Source organism: Ptychodera flava, chromosome 4 (genome assembly GCF_041260155.1).
Source record: "Ptychodera flava strain L36383 chromosome 4, AS_Pfla_20210202, whole genome shotgun sequence".
NCBI classification, from domain to species: domain Eukaryota; kingdom Metazoa; phylum Hemichordata; class Enteropneusta; family Ptychoderidae; genus Ptychodera; species Ptychodera flava.
Window position 1 is genome coordinate 1,881,100 of NC_091931.1, and position 18,991 is coordinate 1,900,090.

The window sequence follows — 18,991 nt, forward strand, 5'->3', positions numbered from 1 at the left end:
CATTCTCAGAGTTGCATGCCAATTTTGATAGTTGTCATGGCAATGACCACCTCCTTCTCAGCAGGGCTAAAAACAGAAAATGGGCTTTCTGTAGTAGGGAGCAGTTTGTGATTGATACATTTTGATCATGAAAATACATTTTCACTGGCCATCATTTTCTGTGCCTGTCATCAAAGTACATCAGTTGAGATGTTGAAACTTTGTTGCAAAGTTCCATATCACAAGGTCGTCTTTGTAATTTGCAAAATAAAGTCAGTCTGGCCTTACTGTGTCAAGCTGGGATTGACTGCTTTTAGCTCGCCCAAAAGTGAAAGACCGGACATGGCACGCAAAGTACCGACTGAATTTCATGTCCCAGGCTTTGGTAGTCCATCGGTGCTACCATTTCATGGACTTTGGTAGCCCCAGGGAAAAGTTGGTGGTCTGTGGACGTGGGACTACCACTAATTTAAAACCCTGTGCATACATACATACATACATACATACATACATACATACAAACATACAGACAGACGCGACAGATTTCAGCTTATACGATAATCTCACATTGGTATACCAAATGTGAGCTAAAAAAACAAAAACAATGGTTTTCAATAAGAGTAACCATTTAATGAAGAAGTCATTTTATTATGAGAGAAATGTAATTGAAGCTGTAAATCAGTATACGTATGTAGGTATAGTTTTTACATCAAATGGAAAATTCAAGCAGAATCAGTTTACTCTTAAAAATAAAGCAATGAAAGCTTTATTCGGTATCAAAAAGTCAATTTTAAGTGAAAAGATGTTGAGTCCGAAGCTTTGTTTGAAAGTCTGATATACGTTAATCATCCCAATTCTCTCTTATGCGTCAGAAATCTGGGCAATAGAAATTACAAGTACTATCATCATGAAAGGTGACCAGCAGGTACACTCTTGTACACACTCGATTTGGGTACAATTCGCCCCATATATTTGAACATTTTATTAGTACTCAACATACACTATCAGAGAGTGTTGTAAGGTACAGTACTCTTAGTACAAACTGGGAAAATTACATAATTACATAATTACGTCAGTCATAATGCAGTAAATGCAATAATGAGCATATGTGAGTAAACAACTTTGCTGTCACTGGAGGAAGCAATTGTGTTTTCAAGAAAACTGCTAATGGTAATGTATTGTGACTCATGATATTGATGATAACATCTTTTCTCTTGTAAACATCAGTGAGTCTGTCATCTGTAATTTCACAACTATTGTATAAATGTTTTCTTTCCTTGCTAAAATTAGTACAAGAAAAAATTAGATGCCATTCACCATCTACGTCATTCATATTGCATCTACGACAAATTCTCTGATGTAAGGGAATTTGAGGAGTTTTTTCCTACCTTGCTCAATCTAAATTGTGGTCACTAACACAAAACTTTGAAAGACAATGCCTCAGGCCATAGTCAGAAATATTTTGCAAATAATATTCCATGGTAAAATTTGATTTAAACACTCTGTAAGTACGTAATTATTACCATTACTGGTACTATTCTTTCTTTCATCATTATAAAGTTGACTCATCCAGGAGTCAATGTAATCTTTCTCTAATTTCTTTCTTGGAAAGCTGAAACTTTGATTTTTACAGAAAGAGACTTGAAGACATTTCTTTGATAAGAACTACCTATAATTCTGGTAAAGAAATTAATCCAACTGCCATGGATTAACATTTGATATTTTCATTAAAAGCTTTCTTAAGAATGTGGTTTTCTGTACGGCATGTAAGTCTGAACCAATATTTCAATACTGATATGTTAAGAAGGATACATAATGGAAACTTTCCCAGCTCTCCTCTAATTGCAGCAAGAGGAGTGCATTTGCTAACTAACAAAACAAATCTTGTAATATGAAGTACACAATTTTTCAAGAAAATTATCATCACTTGAAATTTCACTTCCCCAAACCTCTGATCCATATGAGAGAATATAGGGACAAATGTGTGTGAAATAATTTTCTGCAGAGAGCAGGAGTAACCAGTTTTTCTTCTAAAATGGATTTTCTAATACTGAATAAAGCCTTCATTGCTTGCTTTCTTTCTTAAATTTAATTGGTTGTTTTTTAAACCTGCCATTTGGAGTAAAAACTGTACCTCTAAGTAAGTGAATTCTTTGACTTGTTTTATGTTTTGATCGTGCAATTTGAAAGCTTTATTCATGATCAAGCAGTTGCTTTTGTTGGAAAATCATTGTACTTGTTTTGGAGATATTTACACTGAGACCCCACTGTTGACAGTATGAATCAAGCTTATTTAAACAATTTTGTAGACCTCTTGCAGTTTTTGAAATCAGCATTAGATCATCAGCATACAGAATACGGTTTAGTTTGACACCATCAATGTCAATTGGGTAATCAGAAACCTTTCCAAAAATATCAGGACAATCATTTACAAAAGTATTAAAGGATGTTGGGGATAGATTGCATCCCTCTTCAACACCACACGAAGTTGTAAAGCAATTTTACTTTATATGTGACATTTTCATACACAGTCTTAATGATGTTGTAAAAATTACCAGTGACACCAATATTTTGTAAATTTAAAAGCAGCCCTTTTCTCCAAACAGTATAAACTGCCTTTATTAAGTCAATAAAAGCTACTATGTAAGAAATTTCCATATTTTTTCTTCCTACTTGCATACACAGTTTTGGTAATAGCTGTTTTTAGTAAAAATATACAGTCTAAAGTTCACCTGTTTTTTCTAAAACCAAACTGACATTGTGAGATGAGCTTGTTAATTTCAAGACAACTAATTAGTTGTTTATTCAGTATAGAAGTAAATAACTTTGACAGACAACTTGATATTGAAATAGCTCTGTAATTGCCAGGATTTGTCTTGTCACCAGACTTATGGATAGGAACTAACATTGACTTCCAGCATTCAGGAAATTTACTTTGTATCAAAATATGGTTAAACAATTTAAGAATGCATTTATTAGAGAAAATACTATCAATTTTGAGGATCTTATTTATTACACAGTCTTCTCCAGATGCCGTTTTTGCTTTAAGGTTTTTTATTCCTTCCTTTAATTCTTTAAAGTTAGAGCTATTCAGGTGATTATTAAGTCTTGGAATGTTCTCTAATAATTCTAATTCCTCTGCCATAGCATGATCTTGTACTGATATGTTGCTGTTTGTACAAATTTTTGAAATAGTGAATTAGCTAAGGGAGCATTCATTTTTTACAGGGAGGGGAGGTCAGTGGAAATCGGGGAGGGGGTTGACTTTTACAAAACCATTTTTAAGGGGGGTCAAATTTTACTATCAATGATTGAAAGGGGGTGGTCAAATTTTGCAAAGGTTTGTATGGAGTTATGGGAAAAAAAATTGACTTTGGAAATTCACCGAAATGTCCGTACATAATCTATGAGTAGTCTATGAGGAAACTATGAATAATTTCTTTTACATACAAAACTGTGTATTTATAGACTCTTGATTATTAATATTAATGTACCTGATCAGACTAGGGTAGTTACTGGTGCATGTGTGAGCAAGAAATTTGATTTTGGAGTTTCACCAAAAATGTTGATTCTCTCTACATTGTGGTCAATGAGAAAACTTTGAATATTTATTTACAATACAAAACTAGCTATCAAAATCTGTGCTTTAAAAAAGTTTGACAGTTGATATAAATATACGTGATGAGAATATTATAGTTGAAAGAGCAGGTCTGAAAAATCGATATGATATTTGAATTTCACCCAGTGATTATTTGTAAAGATCAAAAAGGATTCTTTGAAAGTTCAAAGGTCAAATGAAAAATTGATATGGACTGTGACATCTGGGGGAGGATCACTGTTTTTTGTAGATGAAAATTTGGATGGGTAACTCTTTTTCTTGCAAACACTTTTGAAGGGCCTAATTTTTCAGCCCAGGGCCATAGGGTGTGAAGGGTTAATGAATCAAATCTGATGATTTTTTTTGGGGGGGGGGGGTTCACATTTTACAGTTGATGAATTTGGGCGGGGGTTAAATTTTAGAAATTAGATTTGGAGGGGAGGTTGCTTTTTACATTTTATTTGTCGCTCAAATTTCACTGACCCACCCCCTTACCCGTAATAACGAATGCTCCCTATTAAGTCTCCGCCGGACTGCGTACACGGGAACTAAAAAGAGTCAAGAGGCTAGGTTATGTTATATAATCATTTATTTTATATATTTACAGCATGAAGAAAGGAGAGGATCTGATAGGGAAAATAGTGAGAAAAACTCAATACGTCTGGGCAGCCTGTGATTCACCTCGCTCATGTGCTTTTCACCAACTGACTTAACTTCGCGTTCACACCCGGTAACACACAAACTTGCCACGGAGAGCTCGCTATACGGCTTTAAGTTAAGAAACACGCACGTACGGTGCGGATCACGTGAACTCTCTTGGTACGAAAGGTTAGAAAGATAACCATGATGATAGGTACTATGACGTCAGGTAGCTAACAACAAAATTTACATACACATACAAACATGCTGATTAGAACCATCTTCGCTTGCCAAGGTCTTTTGTCCAGGCAGCTTGATCATTTTGATGTTGATGCTCCACGAAAGCAGTTTCATGGGAGACTGTAGTCGAACGAGCGAACGACCGGACCGAGACCCGTGCGAATGGATTATCCGAATCCGCACATACCAGCACGCACGGGGCCGTTGGTTGCCACCAGGTCAAGGGTAATTTCCTGCGAACTCTCTGGCCCGTAACATGTATGGGAATCACATGTCAATGAGTAACCATCGCGATCATCCGCCTTACCCAAATTTGGACAGCCAAATTTTGTGAGTAAATAATTTACAATGCAAATTGGACCCTAATATGGTAAAAGAATGTCGTGGGCTGCAGTTAGCCAAATAGTTCTCTGTGACTTGTGGTCCATTCATAACTTCATCGTGTCGCCTCTGCCTCAAAGTGCGGGGATCTTCCCAAAATTTTAACTACACTTGTGTTTATAACCGACCAAGTTTTGAACATGGCGATGACACTGAGTGCCATACCAGAAGATCCTGTGTATGGTGAAGATCCCGTATTGACAGATCTCGATTCCAATACTAATCGGAATTTTCTCGTACCTTCTTCCATTCCCGGGCCAGAAGTTCCGCCCGAACAAATTGCTATGGAAGCTGAAGAGTGGCAACAGGCGAGTTTTATTAATGTTTTTCCTTTTTGTACCCGAGTATCCTCTGAATTTAAGAATCGTAATATATTTTTTCTCGATGTGTATAACTTCCTTTAGGTCGTAAAATGGATCATGAGAGGTGTACATAGCCATAGGATGACGAAATGCAGTGAATGAATGACGTTACCTTCGGGCAACTGTAGTACACTTTTCAACTTTTCGCCATGACCTGTTCTCCTTCAGCCTTGGCATTTGTGATTTTTCTTCGGCGACCTTGCATTTTTTTATGTTAGATCGTATGGTCAACGCTGTTTTTCTGTCCGGGGGGGGGGGGAATGATTACCACGAGTGCCGTATATTTCTTTGAACCGCAGCACATTCCAACACGTATACGCAGAACAATGAACTGTCTGTGCGGACAGAAAGATTTCGCAATACTTCTACAACTCTACGTCACGTCGAAGTAAGGATGGCCAAACTTTCAAAGTTTATATATGTTTCAAATGTAATGGGCCTCAGTGGAGCTGAATTACTTTTATTTGATTTGCTACAATAAATTTGACGCGTGATCGTCTTCCCTGTGTATTTATTTACGGCTGTCCGTCCTGTCGCGATGTCGTGTTCTTGCAGTAGTTATAAGTTTGTTACTAAATATAGCTATACGCGCGCGACATGTCGATCGACATTGGACACGCAGCTTGAAATGCGGACAAATTTTATCTATGTTGCAATCATGGCTGTTTTTGCAGCTTTTACTCTGAGTCGCAGATATGTGTCTTAGTATTCGCAAACTGTGTCTTCGCTAGGCTACTCGGTGCCGAATGTTGCGAGTTCGAGTCCGGTCAGGAATTTACTGAATTCGCCACCTAGCCTCATGCATGTCAATTTCCCATGTGATGTACTCCGTCAAACATGTCAAACGTAAACCAACAACCAGACTACCTGCCGCCGTTAGATACATACATCATACGTCCATGCATGCAAGACATGGTCGGCCACTTGGTTCTTGACCGTGTATCGCTGGCAAACTAACGGTTTGGGATGTCACGAGAGCAATTTTTTTTTGCAGTCTGTAAAGCGTTTTAGTTATTCGGGTAGGCATAGATCGGAATCAAGTTTTTTCGGCCGAAAGAAGTTCGAAAAGTTTTCGGGTGCGTGGGAGGCCAATCATTGAATCAAGAACACAGCATGCATCCACAGTCCCTCCACATCCTACGCAGGGCTACCACTAGTTTGGGATAAAAAATGAACACCGTTATTACTAACACGTGTCACACTGGACACTAGGTACTGCCTATCGACGGATAGTGGCTATTTAGCTGTATCTTGAAGCTAATTTTAATGTATGTACTACCAAAGAATGCAAAATCACGCCTTCCCAGTTACCCGTTCGTGCAGCAGTTGAACCACAGCTGTGACATGACAAACCATACATAGAAGATCAGACCAATGGGAGCTACGGTCGAGCTCAGATTTGGATTATCAACAGCATGCTTGCCACTGGTAAACCATTTTTCATCTTCTGTTTTTAATTGAAGTACCACTCAGAAATCCAACCTTGCGTCGATGCAGTCCCCCCCCCCCCCCCCCCCGGAAAATCCCCTTCTTGGGCCAGACTCTTTGATGCTACGGCGGCCTGTGCGAAGCGTAAAGACCGCAATCTCGCTGGGTGGCGTGACCGTGATGCGTGAGATTTGCAGCCCGCACATAGCGTTCAATCTGTGTTATCGCTGTGCGATGTGCAGAATTTGTTCTGAGATCAGCCAAAATCCATGTTTAGGCAGTGCTGGCCTTGTAATTATATGTTCCAAGGAAGAAATTCAGTGAAGTGTGAAACCATAGAGGTCTCATAACTACACTCAATGTGACTGTTTTCAGACACGGTAGTGAATTTCGGTAGTTGCCGTTTCATAAATGACCTTTTGAAACTTTATTGTGTTTATCCTCAAACTGTTAACGACACAGAAGTGATATTTAGGGGGTCAAAGTTGCAAAATTTTTGACCCCCTGTTGAGTGCGTAGTAATCGGACTGCTATCACAGTAATCGGACGTCGTATTTGGACCATGATTATAGGGGCTAAATGAGATTGATATTTTGAAACTTTTAAATCCCCGATTTTCAATTTCGATGTGTTTAGTAAACTGTATGTAAATATTTCCTCCATGGTGGAGAAACCGTAAAACCAATCTTGGCTGCCACCATGATTACAAAAATGATTGAAGTAGTAATTAATCAACAGGATGTTGCAAACAATCTTTCATTCCATTATAACACTGACAGATTATCACCTGTACCACATTTCATACAATTTGATGCAGTGCTTTTGGGCATTCACCCTGAAAACAAAAATTCATTATATATGCAAATTAGCAATTAATTTTAATTACACTGCTAACTGTCACTGAATTGTATTAGAGCACTGTGACATCAACATCTGTACCAATTTTTCATCAAATTTGTCACTCAAATCAGGAAAGTTCATAAATTACGCAAATTAAAAATTTATAAACATGGCACTGATTAATGTTATTCACTGTTAAAGCAATGAGAGCACAACATTTGTACCATATGAAATTTGATGAACCATTTCTTGGCATCAGCCTTAATTACAAAAATTCATAATATATGCAAATCAGTAGTCAATTGATATGATACTGCTACATATCTTTGCATGCGATTCTCAAACCTCATTGTAGAAGTGGGTGACATGTGGCGCATTTGTGATTATTTGAAGGGGGATTTGTGTAATCACACATCCTGGAGAAAAGACTGTGATAGTATTATTGTAATTTTCAAGCAGTTGTGTCCTCATCCTTGATATGAGAATGATATGAGAAATATTAGAAAACTTTCCAAAATCATTTTCACCAATATTTTATGCATACTAAGTATATTTTAATAATCTTTGTTTCTTTTTTTTTCACAGTCGCGTTTTGAACTTGACAAATATCTCTGGAAACGTGAACCAGCAACACCATCACCTACAGCGACATCATTTGCAAAGAAAGTTAGAAGAGAGAGTTCATCAGTGATTGATGAATTTTTTTCTGATCAGCCAAAATCTCCACATGTCAATGTAAATGTAAACTTCAATCTTGTTTTCCCAAATCAAGTAAAAAATGGTGTAAAAGTGCAGTCAAATCCTGGAAGTCATGGCAAGCTGGATTCAAATGCCAATGCAATCAAAGAACCTAATCTCAGTCAACTCTACTGGAATAATGGCACCACTAAAGATGCCGTGTCAACAGCTGTGCCCCACAAAATTCTCCAAAAAGTCTCAATTAAATCGGAGCCTGAGGATTATCCTTCAACAAGCTGTAACATGCCGTCAATGTCAACTGCAACTGTGATTGTCAAGTCAGAACCTCAGCATAGTACAGGAAGTCAATATACAGTCCTACAAAATTTTCCAGCAACTGCATCATCGAATTATACCTTTACTAATACTGTTCAGCCATATATTGGTGGCTTCCCATTGCTACCCCCCACACCTCCAAACTCCCAGCCAGGATCACCAGGAGAACAGGCGAAGAAGGGACTTCATGAAAACACATATCGGCCACCTCCACCCTACCCAGTGTCACTTGGTTTTACAGCAGGGAACACAACAAATTCATCACTGACCAAACCTGTGAAGTTTAACAGAAAGAACAATCCAGAACTAGATAAAAGGAGAATACATTTCTGCGATTATCCTCGTAAGTTTCCGATTAGATATATATCAGTTAATTCTTATTGTAGACTTGTCAGTTTATTACGCTGAACAAACGTATGTTTTCATGCCCAAACCTTTAACTCATTATGATTCAATGTGTAACTTTCATAGTTCACCATTTTTGCATCAAGTGTTCATTATAATGCCAAAGTGATCACGAACTTAACCCGGAATAATAAGGGAATCTAGATTTAAAGACCCATTAGACAGATCTTTTTGCCAAATGTATCAACCAATCTTCAGGGAGATGTTTTGGATTACTATTATTTAGCTATGTTTGTATTTAGGTCTTTGTTTTGGAATTGAGACTGGCCTAAACGCCCACTACGGTCATGTTGGGCATCATGGCAACAACAAAACTGGCATATAGGTTTATTGCCGGTCAATCCCTGAGGATCTCACAAAGTTCAATAAAGAGTGGCATTGCATTCCTTCCCTGACTGCTTCTGTTATTATGGTTGATTATATCTTTGAATTTTGCCATCATGGTCTTTTAGCTCATATTTGGTTTTGTATATAAATACCAAAAAGAGCTTATATGATGAGTCGGTGGCGTCTGTATGTCTGTATATTTGTGGGTATGTATGTGCAGATGTATGTCCTTCACACGCAAAGGTTCTCATACCGCCAGAGCTACAATCTCAGTATTTGGTGTACAGGTAGATGCAGGGGTTGAGATGTGAATTTGTTCAAATGAACACATCAGTGTCAAAAATGTGCAATGAGGTAAGAAAGAGTGAAATCCTGCAAATGTGCAGGAGTGGCATGCCAGTAAGAAACAGGCCAACTCCACTGATCTTGAGTCATTTCCTTCATTGTTCATGAACTGTTACATATTAACAGACTTGCTGAAACCATAGACAGTAGAGGGGGGAAGACCGTCTATACTCAAACTTAGAGGGGCTTGTTTCTGCTATACATGTTGCTAAGGTTGGCCTACAGTACCTAAAGTTTCAGACCTTAATTACTTTTGTCGTTCTTGTTTTTCTGGTTTAAATATTCCTTGTTGTTTTTCTGGTTGTACTGTGCAGAAATCATTGTCATAACATCAACGTAGAATTTTCCTCCACTGAACAGATAGAAACAACATTTATTTGTTGGTCATTGGTAACCCATACTGGTATATACCAATTCTGATCAAATTTGAGCGACACCGTATAATTGCGGTATTTTATCTTTTGGTGATACTGCTGTTGACAGGGCTTTTCTTTAGTCCTTTTAAAGGTGGCTGCTGCTTTGTCTGCCATAGTTCAATAAAGTGCATTGTCTCTGGAATTGCCATCTATCACTTTCTGGATGCTCTCCTGTCGCCATACAGCAAGCAAAAGAGCAACTTCCTCCCATGTCCGTCTGCATAGCACACGTCTGTCATGGTTGAACTCACCATAACAACTGAACAAAGGTCAGAGGTTACCTCAAAAATATGCACAAAAAGTCTCCGCATGGGGTGTTCTTTGACATCAGTAATTGTACTGTGCGTTCACACATGCTGCAATCCTGGAAGTCAGGTGGGGGCTCTGACCCAGGTCTTCCACTCAACTCTGTTGTAAAGTAAAGCCAGCACAGCAGCGTCGAGAACTGTTTTCACATATTTTTTATGTCGGAGTCGGATCAGGGGCATTGCTGGGCCGGCACAAACTTTGCCATGAGAACCCCCTATTGTCTTTGGAACTTATTCTTTCAATCCATGGTGATTGATTTGGTGAATTGAATTTCGGCACTTAGCCCAAGTGTTTTTTGCAGTCGCCATATTAGAGTTGCAACTCAAACATTATTTAGTTTTTAAAATCTGCATTGTTCGTGTTTTGCCAATGTTTGTTAAACAATCTATGCGATCATGCCTTGGAAAGCACTTTAACATAAGTCACATTTGATTTCAAACCATCCTTGTCAGAAAACACAAAATGATTCAGCAAATTGGGCTTTAAAACTACAGGTGTGATGTTTCCTCATTATGGCACTCCACTATCTTTTACTTGTTGACACTTTTGTACAGTGGACATGGTTTCTCATGGTGTAGACATACACTGTCCAAGGTTCCCGCCCAAATCTATAGCAATACTGTATTAATTAGGACAAATCTTTACTTGCAAGACTGATGCTATCCAAGTCCTGACAAGTCTTTTTTATTTTCACACACCACCATGCACTTATTTGCTTGTATTATTTTCAAGGCTTCTTGGTTCATTATTATAGTCTTTTTGAAATCACAAGGACCCTTTGAACCTTTGGGAAAGATCCATTGTGTTGAACCACTGAAGCTTATAGTAGATGTTGATGTGAATACCTCAAAAATGCTAGAACAGCCTTTGATGTGTGAACATAATACATCTAATGTACTAGAGGAAGAAAGAAAACACTTTCTGTCATGGGAATGCCCAGTCAAGTGAGGACAACAATTTGAATCCAATGCTAGGATCATAAAGAATGATAGACCATAGAGAAAAAGAGCCTTGTTTTGAAGGTCAAGTAACTCACACAATAATCAAAAAAGAATTATAAAGTTAGCTTTCTCATGTTTTTTCAAAGGGACTTTTAATAGCGTATGTGAAAAAGGGCCACTTCTTTAGGTAATCTGTCACCATAGAAATAGTTATCATATAGTTACATGTAGTACAGTGCGTGACAGAAAAATTGCAATATTTCACAAATACACGTTGCGATTATTGTAGAATAGCTGCACTCAGCTAACCACTGCTTATTCAACTAATGAGAGTGTTGGATTTTTCTTGTCTGTGTGACCTTGAAATAATCCAGTAACAATTTAAATCATGTACACTCTTGCTGCTATCTCAGAAAGCTTTGATGAAAGACGTGATCCCAACAAAATCTAATAATAAGATTATCCATCCCATGGCCTGAAACAACAGTAGCTTATGTTTGCACAAAACTTCAAGCTATTTTTAATCAATCTGCAGTAAAATTTTCTTCAGCTTTCGTTTATGGCTGTAAAGTTATGTGCAGGTTCAAATTTACATTGTTTGCAATAATGTTATGGGTTTATCACTGCAATGTCTCTCTTTCTTGTCAGAAATAAAAATCACTTCCATAAATTTATTTTATGTTATTATGTACCATTTCATATTGATGATTCATGCATAGAAATTTATAATCTCTTTGGTTTTCTTTGTCAGGTTGCACAAAGGTGTACACAAAGAGCTCACACTTGAAAGCTCATCAAAGAATACACACAGGAGAGAAACCATACCAATGTTCATGGACTGGTTGTCAGTGGAGATTTGCTAGATCTGATGAGTTGACAAGGCACTATAGGAAACACACAGGTGCAAAACCATTTAAGTGCAAGGTGTGTGAAAGGTGCTTTTCCCGCTCTGATCACTTGTCACTACACATGAAACGTCACCAGGATAACAAATAAAGCTTAATTGTCCAGATGCAGTTACTATAATGTCAAACAGTACATGTGAAATTTTCTTCCAATTCTGTAACCCATCTGAGAGCAAGTACAGTACTTACCAACTTAATGTATAATCTTAGTATCAGGTTTACAAGAATACATATCAAAATTATAGTTGTCTACTGGTGTTACATCATTGATTAGGTATGCTTGGGATTTATCCGTTTTGCTAACTAGATCTTTGTACATTGCCATTTCAGACAAAAGTGAAAGGCATTGTCTTCCATTTTTTTATATTTTTTCAATTTATCAAATCATTTAATCAGGATTCCTTACACATTAATTAACTTTTCAGTTACCAATCTAAAGAAAGGTGCAATGGAATTGAACATTTTCCTCTACATCTACATCAGTACTTAATTTTAAATAATGATTTTCTAGTGTACTTAAGAAATTTTTACTTTGTGCAGTTATGTTAGGAATTAGTGCAACAAGGCCATAAATAATAGGAGTGCAATGTTTCAAAATTTGTACAAGCCAACAGATCTGTGAAGTGTGACAAATAGCCATAATGTGGCTACAGCATAAAGCAAAAACGCAACGGAAGTTTAGTTAAGGCAGTACAATCAATGACCAATTTTTAATGCTAATTTATAGTGTATTTTCACTGACATTCCATAGCTGTAGCTGTTAATTGCTACTGTATTTATTATTGTGAACATGTGTTCTCCTTCAATACTGTATGTATATGTTTGTGTAAGACGTACTTACAAAGTACAAATTCTTTAAAAGTGCAAAATTTGCTATTTATGCCATTCATTAACAAGACTCCAAAGTCTGTGTTACAAACAATAGCTGCTTCTTTATAACTGTTCTGTTCCAAATGAATTTCACAATCTTTGTATTTTATACTTCATGTTTTCAATACTGCACAATTTTTATGATTGTCTTTGAATAATTTGTACATTTCTGAAAATTTTGCATTTTTGACTTCAATATTTGAAGAAAATGTTCATTCCCTAAGTTACTTGTGAACGACAAGATAGGTAAACTCTTCTCAGAGAAGAGTTAATTATCATATGTGATGTTATCTATTTCACTTGTTTATAATTACAAGAAAATAATTTATGGTATCCCTGCACATATTGTTATGTTTATATTCAGAAGGCAACTTTCTCCCGTTCAAGATGTTTACATAGTAAGTCTTTCAAAGCAAAATATTTCTGGATCACTGATGTTCTTCCAATCGTAAGATTTTTTGATACAATAAAGCAGCCTTTCAATATTTCTGAATTAATGTTGTGATATTTTTTAAGGATACTGAAAAACATGTGATGCCATGTGTATGATATGCCACAAAGCAAATAGAATTGAATGAAGAGGTCACATAAGTAAAAGTAAAAAAATTACCCAAAATGCACTCAACTCTTTCACTGTTAAGAAATGTTCCTTACAACTTTTACCTCCCAGTTTATCAATGGAAGCTATGTCACAACTGTCTGTGTGTCAGCATATCACAGTTTATCAATGGAAGCTATGTCACAACTGTCTGTCTGTCAGCATGTCACAGTTTATCAAATGGTTTTCATAGGGGAAGTTCCCGTTTAATACAAATGAAGAGTTAAGCTCAAAGGCATGCTGCCACATTTGAGTCTTGAACTCGCCATCTTCCAACACTTAACAGAGGTACTCTGGACTAACCAGGTCTCAAACTCATCATCATCCCATAGTGAGTAGAGTGGCTGTTTACATTTGCATAGATTTATAATAATCTGGCTTTCATAGGGGAAGTTCCCGTTTAATACAAATGAAGAGTTAAGCTCAAAGGCATGCTGCCATATTTGAGTCTTGAACTCGCCATCTTCCAACACTTAACAGAGGTACTCTAGACTAACCAGGTCTCAAACTCACCATCATCCCATAGTGAGATAGTTACCCTAACCATGTTGGTAAAAATAAAAGTAATATAATGTAATGTTTTCACTGGGTACCATGATAGTTTGCTCAACAAACATCATATACCGCTGTGGACTAATTCTGATAGGGGACGCCAGGGTTTTGAAGATGTCAGCAACAATTGTGAAAACTGTGCGCATGAGCACAAAGGCAAGACAAGCAGCTTGTCATGTCTGTGAACAAACAAGTGAATACGAAATTTGGCATCAAGAATTGTGTATCTGTAATGATTTTCTGAAGAATTAGTTGATATAGCATCGGCCAAAGACAAGAAACAACAGCTGTCATTCCTTATTAGCTCCCATTTGCCATACATATATGGCAATTGAGAGGTTATATGGTTGAAAAAAGTCTGAATGTGAGATGTGACTGTCTGTCTATATATATGTATGTATATATGGATGTCTGTCCGTCCATACCAAAACTCGATCCCAAATCGCTGGACGTATTAAGCTGATTTATGGTGTATATGTCATATATGGTGTAGATGTGCCGTTGTAAAGATGAACTTGTTAGTCTTACAGATATGCAAATGAGGTAGAAAAAAAGCAAAAATGGTCAAAAATACTGTCCAATGACACGGTGTTGCTCACATTTGATTGGAATCAGTACATACTAGTATTGGTACCAAAGATCAATGATTAATGTTGTTTCTATCTGATCAATGCAGCAAAATTCTATGGTGATGTTATGCCAATGATTTCTACACAGTACAACCAGAAAAACAAGAATGATAAAAGCAAATAAGGTCTGCAACGTAGGTACTGGGATCAGCTTTAGAAACATGCATATCAACTTCTATAGCAAGAGGACAAGCATAATGTACAAAGGAAAAAAAAATTCATGCTACTTCATCACTCTTCTACACCCCCCCCCCCATCAAATTTTCCATCCCTTGGTATTGACTGTGTTTATATAAAGAGCTAGCTACAATGGCTAGGTGGCAGGAAATATAAAGTACTAGTAGGTGAGCTATTTATGACCTTGGGGATTTTTAAAATGCTCTCAGTGCTGTCATTTGAATGTAAACAGCATTTAAGTTAGTTACAGATAGTGAAATGCCTTCCACTGTGGGAGGTGATTATGACATCTGGAATTATTATGGATCCAAATTTTTTATCAGTTCTTGTGTGTCTTACATGGAAAAGTTGCAAAAATTGGTCCACAGTGAAAAAATTAACCTAGACTTTGTTTTCTGGATCAAATTTCGCCACAAATTGATACCAAATATAACAAAATTATGTTCACTGCCTGAACCACTGTCTCACAACATATACTTGGTTGGAATAGGTCATTTAAGGTCACAGACATTATATAAATTATATAAATTTTGGGGTTTCCCAACACTTTGAGCAGAGATTTATCTAACTAATAACATCCTTCGGGACTTTTATAACATATAACAAAGCTATCAGACAAGTAGTTTTGAGAACAAATTTTTCTTGACCAAAAATGACAAAATTGTCTTAAAAATGCATTTTCTTGACCGAAAAGGACAAAATTGTCTGTAAAATACAAATTTGCATATTTCAGGACAATTTCCACATTTCCAATCGTTGTCATCCCTGGGCATCTGAACATCAAATATAAAAGCTGTCTGTCCAGCAGTTATAAAGAAATAATATATTTGACGATTTTTTTTTTACCAAAAATGAAAAAACTTGCCCCAAAATGGTAATTTAGCCAATTCTGTCATAATTTCAACAAATTAAGAGAGAAATACCCTTGCAAATATCCAACCCAAATTGGAGAGCAATGGGGCCAGTGGTTTCAGAGGAGAATAATTTTTACTTAAAATGAGAAAAATAACCAAACAATTCAGCAAAAATACAAAGTTCACGATATCTTCACGATATACATATAACTGTATAAGGTCCACCTAAGGGAGCGTTCAGTTATTATGGCTGGGGGTGGGCCGGCAAAATCCAGGGGGAGGTCACCTCAAATTTCAGTGTTCAGAAATATTCTGGGAGATAAAAATGATTAGCTGCATGATTTCATTCTCTGAAGTCATTTAATTGTAAATCTGAACAAAAGTATAATTATCTGTCGCATGAATATCTTGACTTGGCAACTCTGAGGCTTGTCTTATTGTCAATGGAGCTCACTGAGGGCAAAGAACAATTCCTATTACTGACATATTAGAGATATGGCAAGTTTTAAACAGTTACCTGTAGACTATGAGTACCATGAAAAGTTAAATCATTCTTTTAGGTGAAATTCTAAAATCCAATTTCCTGCACACATATCCATTTGTAACCACCCTAGTCTAATCAAGTACATTACATATTAATAATCAAGAGTACATATAAATACACAGATTTACCTAATTTTGTATTGGAAAAAAATTATTCATAGTTTCCTCATAGACTCCCACGTACAGTGAATTTACATTTCGGTGAAATTCCAAAATCCAATTTCTGGCAAACACATCCATTTGTTACCACCCTAGTCTAATCAAGTTCATTCACATTAAAGTGGCACTCCCACTTGGTAACATTTTTAAAGCACGTTTTTTCAATGTCAACAGTCGATATTTGACGTGGCGTCTGCGCACGGATTGCGAGATATCGATAAAAACATGCCTTCCAAAAAGTAAAAGTTTGAATGCTGGTGGCCCACCTAAATTCAGCTTCCAAACATTGAACGTTCGGCATAAATACATAAATACAAAGATTTACCTATTTTTGTATTGGAAAACAATTACTTATAGTTTCCTTATAGACTCCCATGTATAGTGGATGAACACTTTCAGTGAAATTTCAAAATCAGATTTCTTTTACACATAATATGCATCTTTAACCATCATATTCTAATCAAGTACAATTATGTTAATTATTCAACGTCTGTATATGCTCAAGTATAGCAAGTTTTTCATTGGAAAAAAAATTATTCACAAATTTATCATAGACTCCTATGTATAGTATATTATGTAGATGAACATTTTTGGTGAAATTCTAAAGTCAAATTTTTTGTCCTCATACCAGTTGTAAGTACATTGATGTCAATTATCAAACATCTATAAATGCATAGATATAGTTTTGTATTAAAAAAGTATTACATAGTTTTCTCATACACTATCATCTATAGTGAATCAACATTATCAACAGCTGATCATCAATTAAATCCAAATGTTAAAATTTTGTACACACACGCTTCCACAAAAATATTGCGATCTACGTGTAATTTCTGTCTAATCCCTTTGAGGGGTAATTTCAAAATCATAGCAAGTCAGAAGGCGAAATAACACTTTGTGAGTTTGTAAGGAGGGTCATTTGAAAATATCTGAGAATCTTCCCCCCCGCGAGGTGTATGTGTGTGCAGCTTTACTCAAGCAATGTGTGTGTGGGGGGGGGGGGGGGTCATGAAATTTTTGTCATCTTAAAAGGGGGGGGTCATCATTTTTTTGGTGCAATGGGTAGGGGGTTCACTTATTTTGCTTGATATTGTGCAGGAAGAATTTGCCGGCCCACCCCGGCCATAATAACTGAACGCTCCCTAAGGTACTTGCACGCTAATTTTCAAAGCAATGAAAACAATGGGTCTTGAATTATTAATTTTTGACCATTTTAATATTTTTAAGCTCATTTGCATAATTTTGCAAACTTCATTTGGAACAAAATCCCATCTATAGCCCAGGATGCATCCACACACCATATACCAAGCTAAAAAGTGCAGCAGTTGGGGGGTTTTTGATGTTGACAGACATACTATACGTACACACATACATACATACACATATGTACACATACACACATACATACTGACGCCACCGACTTCAGCTTATATGATAACCTCACATTGGTATACCAAATGTGAGCTAAAAATCAATAACTCAGGAACTACTCAGCTGATCATTGTAATATTTGGTTTTTAGGAACCTTAGGCCCAACTCATTTAAACATATAGATTTGATGTTAATATAGGCTACCTTTCTATTCTTAATGAATTTTTTTCTCTACTTTTTTTGCCATTTCAGTAAAAAAAATTGTTTTCTCTTAAACCAATGGTCTGATCACTTTGAAATTTGGTGTGCAGGTGCCTTGTGATGACCGAAAATAGGATTCATCAAAATTATGGCAAAGTTGCGGTACTTGTATATAGGGACAATTTTTGCTATTTTTGGTCAAAAAATCTTCTTTGAAACTGTGTATGCCATTACTTTCTCATTTGGTGTGCAGGTTCCTAGGAGTGACCTGAAGATGACTAGGTGAACTCAAGATGGAATTTGCATAAGTTTTGGTACTTTTTGCCATGCTTTCAAATTTCCTAAACAGGTGAAATGTAGTAGGTCATTCATCATAAGTCAAGTACTGCTTGTGTGAATGAGCAGATTATGATTGTGCTGTTCCAGGCTGAGGTGTGTTATTTATGGGAATGATGTAATTTTGGAAGCTTTTATGAGGTAATTGATATTTTAACTGAATTTGACTTACACTGTATGTAACTTAGGTTATGTACTGTAATTAATTTGACCAGAAAAAAAAAATTAATATATGATTTCAAATAATTGAATTAATTAGGAAATCACAAAGCCTAAATAATTTTAGTGTATCATTATTAGAAACTTACACTTTTTTTACAGTTCATAGTGAAATGCTTACCATCTTAGACGATTCAAACATATAAAGGCAACTTTCCTGAATCCCAAATTTGACATATTTTGTAACTACTGTCATATATTGTTCTATGTATGTTATCAAAAAGACATTGCTCAAAATACTTTGTCAGGATAGGTTGGCCAAATAAATAGAGATAGAGAAAGTTCCAATTTCCATTTGTGGTCAACTTCATAAGAATAAAATAAAATTACATTTTGAGTAAAAAAGCAGGGTG

General features: G+C 36.4%; 1 protein-coding gene across 2 annotated transcripts; it reads left to right on the forward strand.

Moving 5' to 3' along the window:
- Window positions 1-4,464: 4,464 nt before the first annotated feature.
- On the forward strand, window positions 4,465-13,492 carry LOC139130349 (Krueppel-like factor 5). Of its 2 annotated transcripts, none has more exons than XM_070696115.1 (3): window positions 4,465-5,145; window positions 8,053-8,824; window positions 11,976-13,492. In XM_070696115.1, the coding sequence occupies exons 1-3, from the start codon at window positions 4,978-4,980 to the stop codon at window positions 12,218-12,220; spliced, it is 1,185 nt and encodes a 394-aa protein (XP_070552216.1). In that variant the 5' UTR covers window positions 4,465-4,977; the 3' UTR covers window positions 12,221-13,492. The 2 variants fall into 2 exon arrangements, with proteins under 2 accessions (XP_070552216.1, XP_070552217.1); XM_070696116.1 differs by lacking the exon at window positions 4,465-5,145 and adding an exon at window positions 5,712-6,627.
- The last annotated feature ends 5,499 nt before the right edge of the window (window positions 13,493-18,991 follow it).

Bases quoted from the DNA above. Each gene is read 5' to 3' on its own strand.
- LOC139130349 (XM_070696115.1), top strand. From the start codon at position 4,978: ATGGCGATGACACTGAGTGCCATACCAGAAGATCCTGTGTATGGTGAA. The intron at 5,146-8,052 runs GCGAGTTTTATT...TTTTTTTCACAG, and splicing joins AAGCTGAAGAGTGGCAACAG to TCGCGTTTTGAACTTGACAA. The intron at 8,825-11,975 runs GTAAGTTTCCGA...TTTCTTTGTCAG, and splicing joins ACATTTCTGCGATTATCCTC to GTTGCACAAAGGTGTACACA.